This window comes from Gymnoscopelus braueri (assembly GCF_963280865.1).
Source record: "Gymnoscopelus braueri genome assembly, chromosome: 12".
NCBI classification, from domain to species: domain Eukaryota; kingdom Metazoa; phylum Chordata; class Actinopteri; order Myctophiformes; family Myctophidae; genus Gymnoscopelus; species Gymnoscopelus braueri.
The window spans coordinates 43397385-43416246 of record NC_137614.1 but is presented as its reverse complement, the minus strand read 5'-3'; the positions used below and the strand labels follow the sequence as shown (position 1 = coordinate 43416246).

At 42.8% G+C, this 18862-nt stretch overlaps 1 protein-coding gene across 1 annotated transcript; it reads right to left on the bottom strand.

Moving 5' to 3' along the window:
- Nucleotides 1–394: 394 nt before the first annotated feature.
- On the bottom strand, nt 395–17625 carry LOC308096285 (sodium- and chloride-dependent GABA transporter 1-like; the record flags this gene model as incomplete). Its single annotated transcript, XM_080443672.1, has 14 exons — nt 395–859; nt 4793–4960; nt 5332–5432; nt 6407–6509; nt 7832–7963; nt 11160–11272; nt 11828–11952; nt 12610–12713; nt 13206–13340; nt 14943–15075; nt 15213–15322; nt 16025–16125; nt 16311–16442; nt 17391–17625. The coding sequence occupies 14 exons, from the start codon at nt 17623–17625 to the stop codon at nt 395–397; spliced, it is 2157 nt and encodes a 718-aa protein (XP_080299798.1).
- Between the last annotated feature and the right edge of the window lie 1237 nt (nt 17626–18862).

The window sequence follows — 18862 nt, the reverse complement described above, 5'->3', positions numbered from 1 at the left end:
CTTCATCTACTATATTCACACTGTATTTACTTGATTCATGAAGATATTCAACAAATTGCTATTCTATTTTCAGTTTTTTTCTTTTCTTTTCTCACAGTATTACACAGTATGTTTTACATATTTTTTTCCTATGGTATTTTTTTTATGGTAGTATCTCTGAACACTAACAGTCTTTGATTTTTGTATTCGGAATGCATACCAATAATGAGACACTATTGGCTTGGTTTTACAAATGCAAAAAAATTAATACAAGGTTGTTGTTTTTTTTAAGATTTGTTTTGATCACATATTTCCCCTGGAGGTAGGTGAATCAATTGAAATCTTGGAAGTCCTTTGTAATGTTCTCTTTTTTTGTCTACTCTCTCCAGCTATAGGGTTCTCTCCGTGCTCGTTTTTAGACGTTGGCCTCGGCGTTGGTCAGGTTGGAGGTCGTGTTGGGAGGAGGGATGACGGGCTCCGTAGGGGCGGCCGGGTTGGGGGGCGGTGGGCTTGCGGGGCTGGTTGCGGTGGCGGGGTTAGCTGGAGTGGCTGCTGCTGCGGTGGTGGTGGTAGTGGCGGTGGTGGTGATGACGGAGGTTGGACTAGTTGCTGGGTTCACAGGACTGGTGGCGGTAGTGGCTGCCGCCGGTGGAGCTTGGGTGGCTGGATTAGCCGGGGCCGTAGGACTGGTGGAGATAGCGGGAGCCGCGTTGGTAGCGGGGCTGGTGGCGGTGGGCGGCGCCGGCGCCGCTGCCGGGCTAGTAGGGCTGGCCGGGTTGGTGGGGCTAGCTACGTTAGTAGCGCTGGTTTCTGCCTGTATTTCCGGTCCGTTCTCCTTCCGCCGGACCACTGCAGGAGGCTGAAACATTATCCGAAGTCGCTGGGAGAGAGAAACATAATTACAATTATTATTTTGTAGAAGCATTATACATTATACTATATTGTTATTATGGTTGTGTTTATATCTAACCTTTATATTTTACCATCACTTATAGTGCATTATGATATGACATGATATTTGGTAGCCTGTTGGAGCCAAAGATGTCTCAGCTAGGCCTGACAGCTATTGTTTTTTTGTTACAGCCTATCTGTTATTGTTCAGCTTGTCCTTGTAGCAGCTAGTATTACTATGGTCTGATCCCTGTGCTCGTTGGCAGAACTACCATACCACGATCCGTGTCAGACTGTGTGTCTAATGTACTTCTCCCCATGATGTAAATTAAAGCATAACCATCACCACCTAGAATATTGTCTCCAACTCCTATTGCCTCATCAATTGATCAATTGATGATTGATCCAGAATTCCACAACATTGAATTTACTGCTAAAAACCATGTATGAAGGTTGGCTCAGTAGCCTATAACTGACCAGCAAATAATGACATTGCTAAAGCTGCGAGTTTTGTTAGAGTTGTGTCCGCTGTCTCCTTCTCCTGACAGAGAGGAAATTGCAGTGATGATGTCTGAACTACAACAAAGATGGCAGCACATCTAGGTCCCTATCTTGGGCGAAGCCTTACCCGTTAGCCTTACCCGCTACCTGTGAATTACGCACAAGGCAGCTGCACTGTCCCTAAATGGTATCTTACGGCCGCACTACCTGCTATACATTATGCTGACTCCGTTATTTGCGCCTGGAGGTGTGCCTGTTGGCGTGTTGTTGCGCTTTCCCTGAAATTGCTATCTTGCCCACACACGTGCATAGCGGATTCTAAAACCACCCGCTATGCCAAATTAGTTTGGTAGAACGTGCCTGTAATGGGAATGTCGGGAGTCGCCCGGGCAGTCTTTTCAAAGAAGACAATGATTTGTGCCGCGCGTCGTGCGCGATGCCATTCGCTCCGTTCAGTTTCATTAATCCATTGCGCAGGAAATAATGAATGGATTACAATTATATAACATTCTCTATAATCAATCACATGTGGGTGATAATTATGTCGATCAAATATGGTTTTATTCAAGGCAATCAAAGGCTAGAGCGTATGAAGCAAACGTCGGGTACAGTGTCCAACGATATAAGTGCGTCAGTGCGGCCGCAGAGTTCGCTACTGAATTAAGTGATTGTGAATGTGATTGTCATTACAATTTTACTGTAATTCGAAAAAGTGTGACTGTTAATTCCTTGTGTCAAGTTATTGTGTTTTTTATCAGCAGTTGCCAGTTAAGCTTATCAAAGACAAATAAAACGTTGTTTGATCAGCGTTTGCTATAACCACACCAGACCATTTCGTTTGATTAATCCAGAGCACAAGCGATCGCTGTAATTTAAAGTTCTCTATAGCCAGCAATGTGTGAGTGGTAATTCTGTGTATCAAATATCATTTTATTCCAAGGCAACGTCGCTCTTCCATGGGCAGAGAGGGAGAGAGCGTAAGATTGCACTGGGGACAATGGCTTGCGCAGTCTTCTCTTAAAGGCTGTGGCATCTGGCGCGGTGATTGGTTTTATTAATGTAACGCCCAAACCACACCTATGCATAATGTAACGGGTAGCGCAGGTGTTTTAGGGATAAGGCCGGTGTCCGAAGGGAGCAACATTTGCAGCGGGAACGCCCCTTGCGCCATACTAAATCCCCAAATAGTCTGTTTAGCCACTCTTGGCCAAGATAGGGCCCCTAGTGTCCAATCCAGTGGGCCATCTTTTTTGTCTGTTGTCAACCAGTAGGTGTCCTACCTACCCGACACCAGGGTCAAAATGTTTCAATGGAAGCGTAGGGAGCAGGGGTCACCACCATGCCGGCATGTGACGGACATTTTCGAAGGCGTGGCAGATACGTGACTATGTTTTGCACCCTGTCCGTTCATGTCCGCGTGTCCGTCTGTGGACAGCTAATCTCCGGCACTGTTGGCCTGATCGACGTGAAACTGCGCGCACACACTCCCTGGATGCCAGAGCAGAACCTCTGGCACAAATGTTTCACATAGGCCTGTTATAGCGCCACCAGATTCTTTCCAAATACCCCGCAAATCGGTACACAGTATCTCTATATGTGATTAACACGGATCTGTCCGATTTTCCAGATTCCATCCTGATTGGCATCTAAAGTTTGCATGTGTGGCCCGTTTTGAATAAAATGCTTCAAATCCGATTGCCATGAAACTTTCCATGCACATTCCCACTAGGCCGAGGAAGAAATGCCACCCTTTTCACATTGTCCTGTTATAGCGCCACCAGGAGGCTGTTTTTAGCAAAACATTTATTTTATATTACTCCTACAGATTTTGTCCAAACATCACGCAAATCGGTACACATAATTTCTATAGTCATGTGATCAAGAAGGATCTGTCAGATTTTTCATATTCCATCCTGATTGGTAAGATTGGCTTCCGAAGTTAGCAGGAGTGGTCCGTTCTGAACAAAATGCCTCAAATCATGAACGTAAGCATACGATTGCCGTGAAAGGCAGATGAAGAAAATGCCACCCTTTTCACATGGGCCTATTTTAGCGCCACCAGGAGGCCCACCCAAAAATTGTCTGACTATAACACTATAACAAGCCACTTCACATTAATGACAATACAATTAACAGCAACTCAAACACAAAACTATATCCTACAGTCCCACAAATCAACATGTGTCTGTGCAATAACTTCCTCAACATCAATCCCTCAACTTCCACAGAGTCCATTTACCCCTATAATGACTGAATTCCAAACATTTCTGGCCCACAATAACCTACCTGACCTGGCGGAGGCCTGTGCTCCGAGGAACACTTTTTCTAGTTTATGTTCTTTTAAACTAGATAGTAATAACAATTTATCAGTTTATGTTTACGAACTGGTATCGGAGGATCAGTACTCAGTCTAGACCAATATAGACTCTGTCGGGTGGAAACCTCCAGAACTGTTACTTTTCAGAATTCAAAAAAAGAATTGCCTAAGTAACAGATCAGCCTGATCTCACACAATTTAGTATACATTGCACGGACCCAGTGCACGTCATTCCGTGCATAGCCGCCTAGAAAATCTGTGCATATGTACGGCATAGGCGCCGGGTAATGAAGGCTAGGGTAGGCTAAGCCTTCCCAAATGTTATGCTGGGAAATTCTGGGAATTGTGCAAATTATATATAATATATGTGCACAGTATTGTTTAGTAATTTCTTTTATAATAAATCAGTAAAATCAGGGTAAAATATGGATTAAAACACCTAACCCTAACCTAACCCGAACCCTAACCCTATAACCGAAATAAAGTAACCAAAAACCCAAAATAAACTAACAGAATCCGCCCAGAAACCAATCGGCGCCTGCGCGCTTTGCGCACGGCCGACCAGTAGCCTTCCCAATTGTCAAGCTCACCCGCCGCCTATAATGTATGGCGAGTCCCACGGTGGGCGCAACCGGTTGCAACCCGGAAGCAGAGCAGTCCCCACAACATGATTTACGATTCTGTGCCTATCGGTATATAACTCAAACGGCGCTGAGTAGGCTCAAGCGAACGTCGCAACGTTCGGGACGGCCAACTCGTTCGCTTTAGCTCACTCGGTGGTCCCTCGCGTGGCTCCAATTAGCTTGAGACTGCGCGCCTCCGAAATGGTTTAGTCAATGGAGGAGATGCGAGGCGGCTATGCGCGGATTTTCGGGGTTTTCTAGGTGTCTATGCACGGAATGACGTCTCTGCAATGTATACTAAGTTGTGTGAGATCGGGTTGAGCAGATCTACAAGCTCAAGCCGTAGTATGGTCAGTTGGGCACAAATTTGCGAAAAAACTAAAAGTTAAAATACGGAGATAAGAGGTTTCTACCCGACAGCAAAAAACTGGAACATCTCTACTTATTACAGATCTATACCATTTCATATCTATGTTCTTACCTCCTTGGGAGTGCCCTTGAGGCCGAAGTACATGTAGACCATGTATCCTGGAATGAGGACCATGGAGGACAGAGCCATGAGCCAGCCCACTCCCTGGCCCCAGCCTGGGAACACGTAATCTCCCATGGTGAGTGGAACCATTTGTATGGCGCTGAACAAGAACACCCCCTGTGGGAGACATGGGGACACGCGTTACGCCCAATTTATTCTCCGCCCGTACGACGAAGGATATAAATCAAGCCTTGTATCCTGACATCACTAATTCCAGGGCAGCATCGTCTCAAGGGTGACTTACACTTAGCTCTGTGCCGCCGTCGCGCGCCCAAAATAGCCGATCTACAAGCTCACAACGCGCCCGCAGTGTAACGCGTTGTGAGCTTGTAGATCTGCTGTTTTGGGTGCGCACCACAGTGCGAAACCAAGTATAAATCAGTCACCGGGCCTGACATGACCCGAGGCACATAATATTGACTTTATTGTTTTCATGCTTTCATGTCATGACTGAGGATGTCGCTATTGGATTTCTGGGGAGCACTCACGCCCACGATGAGAGGAGTGAACACGGTCCAACAAAGCTTCCACCATATACAGGGCCTGTAGCCGATCATCTCCTCGATGTTGTCGTAGAACTTGTCCGCACCTGAGAGACAAATGAAAGTATGATCGAAAAATATTCATAGCCAATTTATTTCAATTTGCTGCCGGCGTGCCATGCATGACGATGACTTATACGCCTGAGTTATTCTTGGTCGCACGCTGTGTGCCGCACTGAAAATAGCCGATCGACAAGCCCCCAGCGCGACGCAGCGTGGTTGCTTGAGAGCTTGTAGATCTGCAATTTTCTGTGTGCAACACCGGCGCACGAATAAGTCTCAATCAGGCATTTATATGAGGCAGAGCACGGTAGCGCTGGTGTCATTGAGGATGAACAGTGTTTGTAGTTGTGTTAATATTGTTTGAGACGTGTGAGGTTAATCCATCATTTAACCTGTGTCCTCTGTCACGTGTCACCGTCTCAGTTTGGTAACAGATGGAAAATGGTTTGTCCTGGTATTCATAATCTCCTGATGTGCTACAGTATAAGGGCTGAAGCAATTGATCGAGTAATCAAATAATAGATTAATTGCTGAACAGAAAATGTATCAATTGTCAAATGTATATTTTAGTACTAGTATATTTTTTGTAATAATTGATTGAGTGATGCATCATGTTTATACATGACCAATTATGCTACTAACAAATTCACCAAAATATGAATTTGTCTTTGTTCAAAATGTGTTTTTTTTAAAAAGAGATGTTTTTCACTGCTCACATATTAAGACATCAACATGTTTGGGTTCAGATAACACATGCATTTATCATCGTTTTGTACTTTACTACCTATACTAGGCCCCATTGTTTTTTCTCGCTACACCAAATCTCTTTGCCAAAAATAGCTGATCTACAAGCGTGTCAAAATGCAATGAGGTTGCAGATCTGCTATTTCCGTCCGTTGAACGTTCATCTGTAATGACATGCCCAGAGGGCCACTTGGGTTGAAGTGGTTAATGGATGATGAATATACTGTAGCCTAATGCTTAGTTGCTTCACTGATGCAGTGATGATGCTACACACCGTAAAACCAGGATATGGATATGCACTCGAAGAACACGAGGAACAGCAGACACATTCCACTGGCAGAGTAGTAGTCGAACAGCTTGAAGACGTAGATGCCTCCCTGGTTACACACACACACACACACACACACACACACACACACACACACACACACACACACACACACACACACACACACACACACACACACACACACACACACACACGCATAAGGCAACAGACACTCATGTCCGTGGACAGCATTTGCTGGCACAAGCAAAATTACGAAAAGCCAAAAGGGCAACTGGCCGTAAACAGTTACATCTGCTCGTTCTCACTACCATATGCATGGATTTGATGACATATTTCAAGCACATTACCTTACGATATTTGATGGATCTTTCTGCTGTACTTGCCTGGTTTGTTCATTAACCATTTAAGCCCTATGAGGTTTGTAACCCACGTGATCCTACACTACAAAATGAAGAAGCCTCTGTCTGTCCGGAACCGCGTTTTCTCCTCAGTTGTGTTGACCAACTGATCTGAACTTGCACACGGGCATTGACCGACCATTGGCATATTATGAAGGGAGTGACGAAGCCAGTTGTTCACTTTCCTCAAATGTAAGCTGTTTATTAGCGTTTTTGTGAACGGTCCTCGCAGACTATGGGATCTGTAGTCGTGGTTGCAGTCCCATAGCCCGGATGGACGGTGGGTGGAAATGACGGGTATGGACTAGTCTTATTATATTTCATACTTTGTCAAATGATGGTGTGGGGCGGTGAAAATAGCCGATATACAAGCCTATAGAATAGATCCTATAGATGTGTGCTATTTTGGAAAATGTTTGCTCAAAACGTGGGACGTCTTAGCTGTGTGCCGAAAATAGCCAATCTACATGCTCACAACGCGTTGCAAGCTTGTAGATCGGCTATTTTCTTTGTGAGACACCCACGCACAGCCAAGCATAAAATGACTTGTCTTAGTTCTACTGGATCTCTTATCCACTAGTCCCTCCCTAACATTTTCATCTAGTTTTTATCTGTTAGTATATTTAGTCAGTTTGAGTCATTTATTCACATTTATTTCGTCAGGGAAAAAAGGTATAGTCGACAAACATTTTTCGTCATAGTAATTTATTAAATTAACACTGCACAAGGGTTGGTGGCTAAAACCATTAACCCATTAAAACTACATAAAAAATCTGCAATTTTTAAACATTTTATTTTAAAGTGCTTGAAATAATGTGAATACGTTACAATTTCCTTAACACAAATCTTCTCTTCTAGGGGTCCCTCACACAAAACGTTTTCAGATGGGGGGAGGGGGTCCGCAGCCAAATATATACAGTATATCTATTTGGTTGTCCTTGGCACGAAAACGTTTGAGAACTAACGGTTTAGAAGGTATTTTAATGGGTTTGGTAAGGTGAGAGGATGTTACCTGTGTGATGTTGGACAGGCCGATGATGTAGGACACCAGACACACAGCAGCGATGAAGAGCTCTCGTCTTCCTCTCAGAGCCCTGGGAAACTCATCCACCAGAGCGGTGATGAAACCCTCCACCGTGCAGAACTGGAGCAGGACACACAACCCAGCACTGATTCACTACACATAACCACGTGTACATAATCTGTGTACTTTGGTTCAATTATTTTAATTTCATGATTAAACAGAGTAAATAAGAAAAAACATTAAGTAAATACTGGGGAGGGGGGGATATTGTCATGATCTATCTTAATCTATTCCCTCTCTCTTTCTGTCTCTGTCTCTCTTTGTCTCTGTTTGTCTCTGTCTCTGTCTCTGTCTCTGTCTCTTTCTTTCTTTCTTTCTTTCTTTCTTTCTTTCTTTCTTTCTTTCTTTCTCTTTCTCTTTCTCTTTCTCTTTCTCTCTCTCTCTCTCTCTCTCTCTCTCTCTCTCTCTCTCTCTCTCTCTCTCTGTATCTCTCTCTCTCTCTCTCTCTCTCTCTCTCTCTCTCTCTCTCTCTCTCTCTCTCTCTCTCTCTCTCTCTCTCTCTCTCTCTCTGTATCTCTCTCTCTCTCTTTGTATATCTCTCTCTCTCTCTTTGTATCTCTCTCTCTCTCTCTCTCTTTGTATATCTCTCTCTCTCTCTCTTTGTATCTCTCTCTCTCTCTTTGTCTCTCTCCCTCTCTCTCTCTCTCTCTCTCTCTCTCTCTCTCTCTCTCTCTCTCTCTCTCTCTCTCTCTCTCTCTCTCTCTCTCTCTCTCTCTCTCTCTCTCTCTCTCTCTCTCTCCGTAATGGTCAGGTCTCTCAACTGGTATGTTCAATCAGCCGATCTATTATGAATCACCCCATTCAGAAATCTCTACAACCCCACACACCCGAGTTACACAACTTACTCCTAAAACCCCATTTGATGGTAAGGCTTCGCCATTGGCTGTTCTCTCGGCCACCCGCCCCGCCCACCTCTTTCACCCGGGGTTACACAAATTATTGCCAAAATCCCATTTAATGGTATTGGATTCTCCATTGGCTAACGCAGATGCTGTCACGTGACCTGTCTGCGGACAAAACATGATTTACGATTCTGTCCCTATCGGGTCGTAACTCGCAACGCAACGTTCGGCACGGCGACTCGCTCGCTTGAGCTCGCTCGGCGGTGCCTGTCGTGGCTCAAGTCCGCTTCAGACGGCGCGCCTCAGTCGCAGACAGTTCCGCTTCATTTCAACCAATCAGGAGAAGGTATGGGCGGTCCTTGGCGCCGATGCGAGCGAGGTTGTATAGAGATTGTACAATTCCACCTTTCCATTGAATGGGGTGATTCATAGTAGATCGGGTGGTTCTATATACACAGTAAAAATCCTCAGGGTTAATTTAAGTCAAGAGAGTCTATTTGGTTCCATTTCTACACTCTGAGTAGTTAATTGAACTCGGAGGATTCAGACGGGTACCCCTGTACGAGTAGCCTCGTCCTAACGGGGAACCTGCCAGACAATGACAGATTACATGAGACTATAGTGTGCAGGAAACCATGGAACATAACAGGCAGCATAATCTTCTGTCTGACCGCTGCATCTTCGTGGAGGCCATCTTCCTAATAGCTCTGATAATATGCGAAGGAGCCATTACTATGACAATTTTTATAGGTTCATGATTTATGGGGCTTTTTTTTTTTTTACTGTGAGATGCTGCCGGGCGGGAGAACCTATTGTGAAGCTACATTTCATATTGTCACTCTCGGGTGGGAAACCTAGCCTGGAAACCAGACAAATCTGCCTGTGCGAGAAAGACAATTATGGGAAACCTTTGAATGTTCAATCAAAACCGGTCCTCTTATTATTAAAATATAATGACACAAAAAAACAAAAAAAACTATTAAAAGTAGTGAAAATAGCCGATCTGCAAGCTCACAATGCATCACAATGCAATGCATTGTGAGCTTGTAGATCTGCTATGTTCACTACCTTTGTGTGACACTCTTTCATGATGAAGTAGTGCATTAAAGGTAGGTTATTATATTTTTTGGTTTAAACAAAAATTGTTTTGTTAAAAGGTTAAAGCACTATATTGTGATAGTAATCATTGTGCAGTAACAGTAGTCTCCTTGTCTCTCCACCTCTTTAATAAACAGAAAATACATTTTCAGGTAGGTGACTAAATCAGGAGAGTACCCATTTATCAGCTTAATTTGTATAGTGTTCCAGTTCCAATTTTGTCTGCTCATTTCTTTGTGTCATCACTTCCAATTTCACTTGTTTAATCTGTATCCTGTCTGAGTTATCTATCCTGATCTGTATCCTGTATCCTGTATTCTGTCTGAGTTCTCTATCCTGATTGGATAAAATTGGTATCCTGAACTGAAAATGGCTTTTCTGTTTAAAGAGCTGGAGAAACATGGAGACTGCTGTTGCTGAACAAACACTCTAATGCAATGAGTACTATCAGAATATAGAGCTATTTAACACTTATTTTAACCAAAGAAAAGCACTTACCCTACCTTAGATTTACAAAAAAACATAAATAATTTCAATTTCAACATTCCGACAACAGCAAACATATTCTTGGCGGGCAAATCTGATTTGTTGCTCAAATCAGATTTTTAGGACACTGTTGCTCTGCAAGTGAACGGATCGGATTTGCGTGTTCAGACATCGTCTGAACACGTCTTGGTTGCTGTGCTAATTACGTAATGACATAGACGAGAGTTTAATGCTTAGCGTTTACCCTGTCGTATGCCGGTGTCGCTCTGTGACAAATAGCCCACCTTGTGAGCTTGTAAATCTGATATTTTCCACACCAAGCGACACCATCGTATGAATAAGTATATAACTCAGGCTTCAGTGTCTGAGTGTCACATCAGGAATCAGATTTCAATCACTTTGCAACCCATCCTCGAATGCACGTGATTCAAATCTAATAAGCAAACAAAATGTGTTTTTATTTTATTTTATATTATGTTTTTGTCGTTCAAACTTGACAAAAAATGATCTGATTCTAATCCGGATAGGCCAAAGAAAATTTTGATTTGGGCTACCGGTCTGTATAGCCTATTTGGCTTCAATCTAACACCACGTATCACACATGGAAAATAAAGAATAAACACAGATATCGATACCCGAGGGGCCTGTCGTCAAGTGACAGAGATGCATTAAAAAGACTTGACAGCAAATGTCAACGCGCGACTATATCCGTCCACACGGAACAAACTTGCACACTTATCATGCGGGGAGAGAGCAGCAGCGCCGAACAGCAGCGTGATATGTACCTGCAACGTACATATTCAGGTCAAACCGTGGAGGAGCAAGCTCACCTGGCTGTCTATCCCCAGCATTAGCAGCATGGAGAAGAACAGGATGGCCCAGAGAGGAGACACTGGTAACTGGGTCACAGCCTCTGGGTAGGCCAGAAACGCCAAGCCAGGCCCTGAGAGAAGCGCACACACAGGAAAATCACAATTCTTCTTCTCATAGAACCCGGTTGTGAAGCTGTAGAAGCACTCTGTATAGTAGCATCAGTTAACCAATTAAATGCCTATTATACCGTTGAGTCCTGTCCTGACTCCTTGGTCACCTCATTTTCTCCCTCTACACCAGTGAGATCCCCAGTTTGATATGCATTAGGCCACGGACCGCCCATTTGATACAATTCTTTATGGGAACCATATCTACACTGGAAAATCCTCAGTGTTTATTTTACTCTGAGAGTGTACAAATTTGTACACGCTCAGAGTTATAGACCCGTAAGGGTCCATTATGGACCCTTGGTTGGTGGTCCCCGGAGTTGACGTTGAGAAACACTCTACACCAAATCTCCTATTTTTGGCCAAATGTTTGCCTATGATGACATGCCCAGAATAGGGATGCTACTGTATAAGGTTCAAGAGGTATTGAAAACTCCCCAGCGTCTAGATCAATGACACCACTCTGTGCGTCGATCAAACGGTTACAGTGGAAGGACGTGATGGATTGAGGTACTCACCCGACGCCGCCACATCCGCGATGGACCTCTTTGTCACGTGCGACATGAAGCCGACGATGGAAAAGATGACGAAGCCAGCAAACATGCTGGTGCACGAGTTGACAAAGCAGACGATGATAGAGTCTCTGGGGGACGGGAGACATGAAAACAGGGCCTGTTGTCAAAGCTCAAAATCATTTTCCTTGATTTCCTCCAGCTATGGCCCTGACTGAGGAGACTGAGATTCCTGCCTTATGCAACGGCTGAGTGAACACATCATCCCCGCTGCCAGCTTCAGTATCAACCACGCAAGCTTCAGTATCAACCACGCAATTTGTCAGCAAAATAGTCCTTTTCAGCATAGTGAAATGCAATAAAAATATTAATTGTGTGGATCCTTGATTTGGTTACGACTGAGACGCATAAAACAACTGCAACATGATGCTCAGTGCTTCTGCAATTGATAAACACTTTTGTACGCTCCATACCCACAGAGAAGAGTCTCGGCCCCTGTGGACATGCTATATGCAGCCCCGAAGCATCTCTCAACACGTTTTATTGTTATCATGTTCCTGCTCGCAGCAAATGTAATCTCGGTCTAATAATGGCCTATATATCCCTGGCAGCAGGATTTAATAAGGGTCTTTAATAATGGCCTATAACGGTGGCAGTGTAATTTCCATGTTCATTAACCGCTTGTTAAGGATTTGCACCAACGTATTAAATTCAGCTTGGATTTCTTTTTGGGGGGTTCGGTCCAATATACCTTATCCATGAATTTGGTAATCAACCAGTGAGCTTACCTGTACACGTTGTTAGTGAAAGGGTTGTAGCTGCCCAGAGCAATAAGAGAGCCCAGACCCAGGCCGTAGGAGAAGAAGATCTGGGTTGCTGCGTCCAGCCAGACCTGGATGGAGGTGGAGGAGGACAACTATAGTGAGCAGCCTGGAGAGAGCTATTATAGTGCAGTGGTTCTCAAACTTTTTCACCCCCAAATACATATATATATATCTGGCAGCGGACCCCAATTTTGTTTTGTGCCAGGGACCCCTAGAAGCAAAGATTTGTGTTAAAAATGTTTGCTTAAAAAAAATCAAGATTTTTGAATAACCAATGTATAAAATATGGTTAAAGTGGTTAAAATGATTGTGACATCATATAAACACATTTTGCTGGGGACCCCCTGGCACCCCCCCCAAGGGCCCCACTTATAGAGCCAATGAGTCTGTCTGTGGGTTTTTATAAATATTTAACCAATGAAAAGTATTAACAAGTAGGCTATATGATAACTACATTTAAATACAGTTTATCCCCTCCCCTGTCCCCCAACCCCCCATTTCCTTAAATGTAACAGTTTTGGACACACAAAGTTTCCATCATGTTGTTGTTGTTTTTTTACCTCAGATTCCTTGAGCTTGTTAAAGTCAGGCGTGATATAAAACATAATTCCATCTGAAGCTCCAGGTAGAGTCACCCCGCGGATGAAGAGGATGAACAGCATGAAATAGGGATAGGTGGCTGAGAAGTACACCACCTAGAACAGAATGGGAACAGAATAAAGCATCAGAAATGTTATAGTGTTGCTCTGCAAGGGTGCGCTGTAAAATCCTGGGTGGCGATGGGATGATAATCGTTATTGTCGTTTATACCGCAATAAAAGCCGCTCACAATAATCATATCGTGGAGATTAAAATGTTATCATGAAATTGTCCGTCATGCACTGGACATAAGTTGTCTCTGACTGCTTTTGTTTGTCTACCAAATCTCTAGCCAAAAATATCAGATCTACAAGCTCGTAGATCTGCTATTTTTGGCTAATGTTCCATCCAGAATATGGAAGCTGGGGTGCAAGCGGTTAACAAAAATGATATTTTAGGGGTTCTAAGCATAGTTTGATTGATGTGATAATATCGTTAATCGCAATTATTTTGGCCACGATAATCGTGACATGACATTTTCACATCGTCCCATCCCTAATCCTGAGTGTTAATTTAATCCTCAGCGTGTACAAGTGGACCCCCTTTTGCACTCTCTGGATTACATTAACGCTCCGTATTTTTTTGCTGTGCACTTGCAAATGAAGCGGACAGAATTAGCACATTTGCAATGCAGACACCATTCGGGAAAACAAAAGGCCTCTTCATGAGGGGTTTAAAAGGCTTCAGTATCACACAGAGACAACAGATAACGGGCTAACAACGATTTCCAAGTGTAGAAACGTACTGAAGCTTTCGTTTAATTAAATTCTCCCTCTTTTCTCGCTTTTTTATCACACTCTGCATGATATTTGTGGGCAAAATGTGCAAAGGGGGAATGGCTATTTTGTGACCAGAAGACATTTTATTTGCCATGGTCACATGGCACACAGGGTTTTCGTCATAGCAGCACTGGGGAGGGCAAAAAGGCTCAACAAAACGACAGTGTGGCGTTTGGCTGCATGTTGCTGCTCCTCCTATCATGGGTCCGCACACACAGTACAGACGCTGTCAGGAGGATTGGAATTAGGGGAGCTACCACGAGACTGCACTGGATTAGGGAGTGTTTGATGTCTCTACTCCTACAGTACTATACTCGAAAAATCTATCTGTACAGTACTATACGCTGCAATCTAAATGAGTGGTGATGTGATATGAGAATGATGCATTTGGCATGGCTGTCAAACACTGAACCCTGTAGGAAATCGACACAGATGGGGAGGGGTTCAGATTAGGGCTGGGCAATATATGAAAATAATCAAATCACAATTTGTGTTTTTTACCAAACCTCAATATCGATATTGTGATGAATCTAATTCATCGTCGGTCATAGAATGATTCATCATAGAATTTTCTTTTACATTTTTCAAAAATTGTCAAAGATGAAAATAGCTCACTATGTGTCGCATCATTGCGCGTGGTAAGCTTGTAGATCAGCTATTTTCTGTATTTTTGACAATTTCTGACCATTTTTTAAAGTATAGAATAAGTGATTAATACCAGGAAAAGCCAGGCCTTTTTGCCATATCACAGAATTACAATATTCGAAATCCCAAACGATATCTAGTCGCATACCACGATATCAATATAATATTGATATATCGCCCTGCCCTAGTTTAGAAATCTGGCAGGGGGGGGGGGCCTTTCAATTCAAATCTCACCTTCCCTGTCCAAGCAACCCCTTTCCAGATACAGAAGTACACAAGGACCCAAGCGATGGCCAGTGTTATTGCCAGTGGCACTCGGAGCTGCCCTGGTTTTTCCAAGCCATCGGTCATCTGATGCATGTTGCGCCTAAAAGATAAGAGCGAGCAACAATAACACTATTATTGTGGTTCTCTTTTATGTATCTCAAGGAAGCATGCAGGCCAGGTCTAATATAATGTGCAGTTTCTTGATGCAAGCGGAAAGTATACAAGACAATCTCTTACTCCCAGAACTCCACCACTGCACTGGTCAGATTGGTGGTGTCTACGATGCTGTAGTTGGTGTAGCATTTCTCTGTGTTCCATGCATTGCCACATGAGCTCCACGGGAGGTCCTGCATGCAAAACAAAGCCAAAGTTATGAGCAGTAGTGGAAAGAGTACTCACATTTTTACTTAAAGGAGTAGTTCACCCAAAGAATGACGTATTTTCTATCAATTACACACCCCATGAAGCCTTGAATTCATGGAGATTTCTTGTTTTTGTCTCATTCCTAAGCGAATAATTTGACATCAGAGCTTGTAGATCGGCTATTTTAAAAAGGCCGAAATGCATATAATATCGCTGAAGTGGTTAATGTATGTTTTGTAATCAACAAAGTAACTAATAACTCAAGATTTCAAATAATTGTAGAGGAGTAAAAAGTACAATATTTGCCTCTGAGATGTAGTGGAGTAGAAGTAAAAGTATTGAAAATTGGTAATACTCAAGTAAAGTAAAATATACCTCAAAATGTTGCTAAAAAACAGTACTTGAGTAAATGTACTTAGTTACTTTACACCACTGGTTATGAGCTATGGTTTTATGCCACACTTGGCATTAGCATGCATGTTTATAACACTCTCTCTCTGTGAGCTGGAAGAAAACCCTGAGTAAATGGACTTAGTTACTTTACGCCACACTGGTTATGAGCTAGGGGTTTATGCCACACTTGGCATTAGCATGCATGTTTATAACTCTCTTTCTCTCTCTGTGAGCTGGAAGAAAAGCCTGAGTGAGAGCTATAATCTTGATGGACAGTACGATAACATACTCACAGTGGTGAAGGAGTTCCACAGGTAGTAAATGGCCCACGAAATGATGACAATGTAATAAATGTTAAGGTAGAAGGACAACACAGCCGCCGCCATGCCAACACCTATAACACAAAGAAGGGGATATGTGAGGTTATTGATGCAGACCCAAGTCGTCTTTCTTTTATTTTTAGATTTATTCCTGATAATTAGGCTACAATTTAATCATATGAATTGTATTTAAATAATATAAGGACCGTTTTTTGTTTGTTGTTGTGGGTGTTTGCAATCTAGGGGGGGGGGGGCATACCTTTAAACACAGGAGCCAGCTTCCATACACCAAGCCCTCCAATTGATGTGTATTGACCCAGGGAAGTCTCCAGTAGAAACAAGGGCATTCCAGCAAATATGAGAGTCAAAAAATAGGGGATCAAGAAGGCCCCTGCATGGACGAATGGGAATAGATAAGAGTTAAAGCATGTCAATTATAAAACTGCACCAGTGCATTATCACAGCCCCCATGCATGCAACGTGTGAAGCATTATATTAGAGGGTTATGGATTCCTATTCTCTGCCACATGATGATGAGTTTGTATATCTCCTAGGCCAGTTAAAGATGGCAACGCCTTTGGTGATGTAAAGTGAATATATGTATATTATTTGAATGATGCATAACTATTTTATTTTTATTTTATTTTATTTTTGGAGTTTTTTTTTTTTGTTTTCATGTGTTTTTTCTGTGTGTTTTTGTTGTTGCTTTTGATATATGGTGTTATGTCTTATGTTTAAGTGTTATTTTTTTTGGTACTGTCTGTACTGTCTGTGTGGTTGTATGTTATAAAAAACAACTTGGAAAAATCTGTATGTTTTGTTTTTTAAAGGAAGAAGATGACAATGCTTTTATGAGTGGATATAGCCTACAGCAGTGGATATATAGCCTACAGCAGTGGATATAGCCTACAGCAGTTTCAAAACTTTTTAGGTCGAACCAAAAGAGAAATAAGTGTGAAATAATGTTTGCCTGGGACCCAAACTAGTGAAAATAGCAGATCTACATGCTCACAACTTGTAGATTAGGCTATTTTCACTTTCTTAAAAATTGTTTGTTTTCTTTTATTTATTCATGAAAAAAAATCACTGAATTTGTTTTTTAATTCATGAAAGATTTAGCATTTATTATTATTTATTTTTTCTTTGAAATGATAATAATGAACAACAAAATGTAAGAAACAAGAAAATAAAGGGATCTTTAACTCGTGACCCATAAAAAATGTGTCCACGACCCACAAATGGGTCCCGACCCACTGTTTGGGGGAAACAGTGATATATAGCCCTATGTGTTTCAAATAGTTGTGTTGTGTGTGTGTGTGTTGTTGTTGTTGTTTTTTACCTCCACCGTTCTTCCCACACAGGTAAGGAAACCGCCACACGTTCCCCAGTCCGATGGCATAACCGACACATGACAGGAGGAAGTCAAATTTCCCGGCCCACGTCTCCCTCTCTGGGAGCTCCTTTTTCTCCTTCTCGGGCTTCACGTCCAGCGACTTGGGCTTGTCGCTGCTGTTGGCGGCCACCTCGTTCAGCTCCGTCACCTGCCCGTCCGTTTTGGTGCCGTTCGTCGCCATGTCTCTGGGTTTACTGGTCCGAGGGGGGCGATAGGGGGCTCCTTCAGCGCCGGTCCACGCAGACAGCAGCTTAGCGGTTTACGATGGAACCTTTTTGACCAGAATGTTTTTTGGAGGATGGAGGAGCAGGAGGAGGAGGAGGAGGAGGAGGGCGAGGAGGAGGAGGTGGAGGAGGGGGGTGATCGAGGCTCCTACACGGAGACAACGGCTCGTCGGTTGCCGTTAACCTGGAATCGTTCGTATTAAGACAGAGCAAGCGGTCGGTTTCTCAGGGCAGCACTCAAACTGGGTTTACATTAATACATGATGGATGGGGTCAGTGGTTTTCAATCTTTTTCATATCAAGATCCATTTATTTATTCGGGGTTTTTTTTTAGCCATGAACCACCGTTTGATGAGATCTCAGACCCAAAATATTTTGTTATCGTTGGATAAGATTTTGTCCACAATTCCATGCTGTATTGATGTTGGTATCAATAGGAGAGATAACAGGCCAAACGTTGATCAAAATAACAATAATTTAATTAAGTAATGCAGATGTTTAACAATAATGGAACTCTTGAGAGCGTAAAATGAAACCAAATGGACCCGTAAGGGTCCATTTGGTTTCATTTTACACTCTCAAGAGTTAAAGATCTACAAGGGGTCCATTTGGTAACCAGCTCCATCATTTAGCTGGGGACCACCTGGAGCCCCCTCAAGGACCACTGGTGGTCCCCGGACCACTGGTTGAGAACCACTGCATGGGGTGATGATGGCTTGTTTTTCATGGAGGGTGGAAAAAAATACAGGTGAAACTTAAACCGCAGACATTTTCCAATACAGCATTTCAACGAACGTTTGCATCCACGACGATTTATTTTCTGTTCCTCGATGTCTTACTGGCTACTTAACTAACAATCACCACACTATTAATTAGACATTTTGATATTAGACTCTCTCGTCAACAAATAGCCTTCACATACACAGCCAGATTGCATATGAACTGACACCAGGTCAATTATTTGTGATGATATTGATAATGATATTGATTTTTGTGTTATTTTTATGTTAAGTTGATTAATTGAATAGGACCTCAGTGGATAGTCCACCAGGACTTTATTTGTGTATTAAAGTCCCTTTAGACCAAGTGTATGACTATACTTGTGCTGTTTGCTTTTCTGTCTAATAAAATTCAGCAATCAATCAATCAATCGATCAAAAAGCACACATATGATGGTCTGGAAAAAGTAAACCT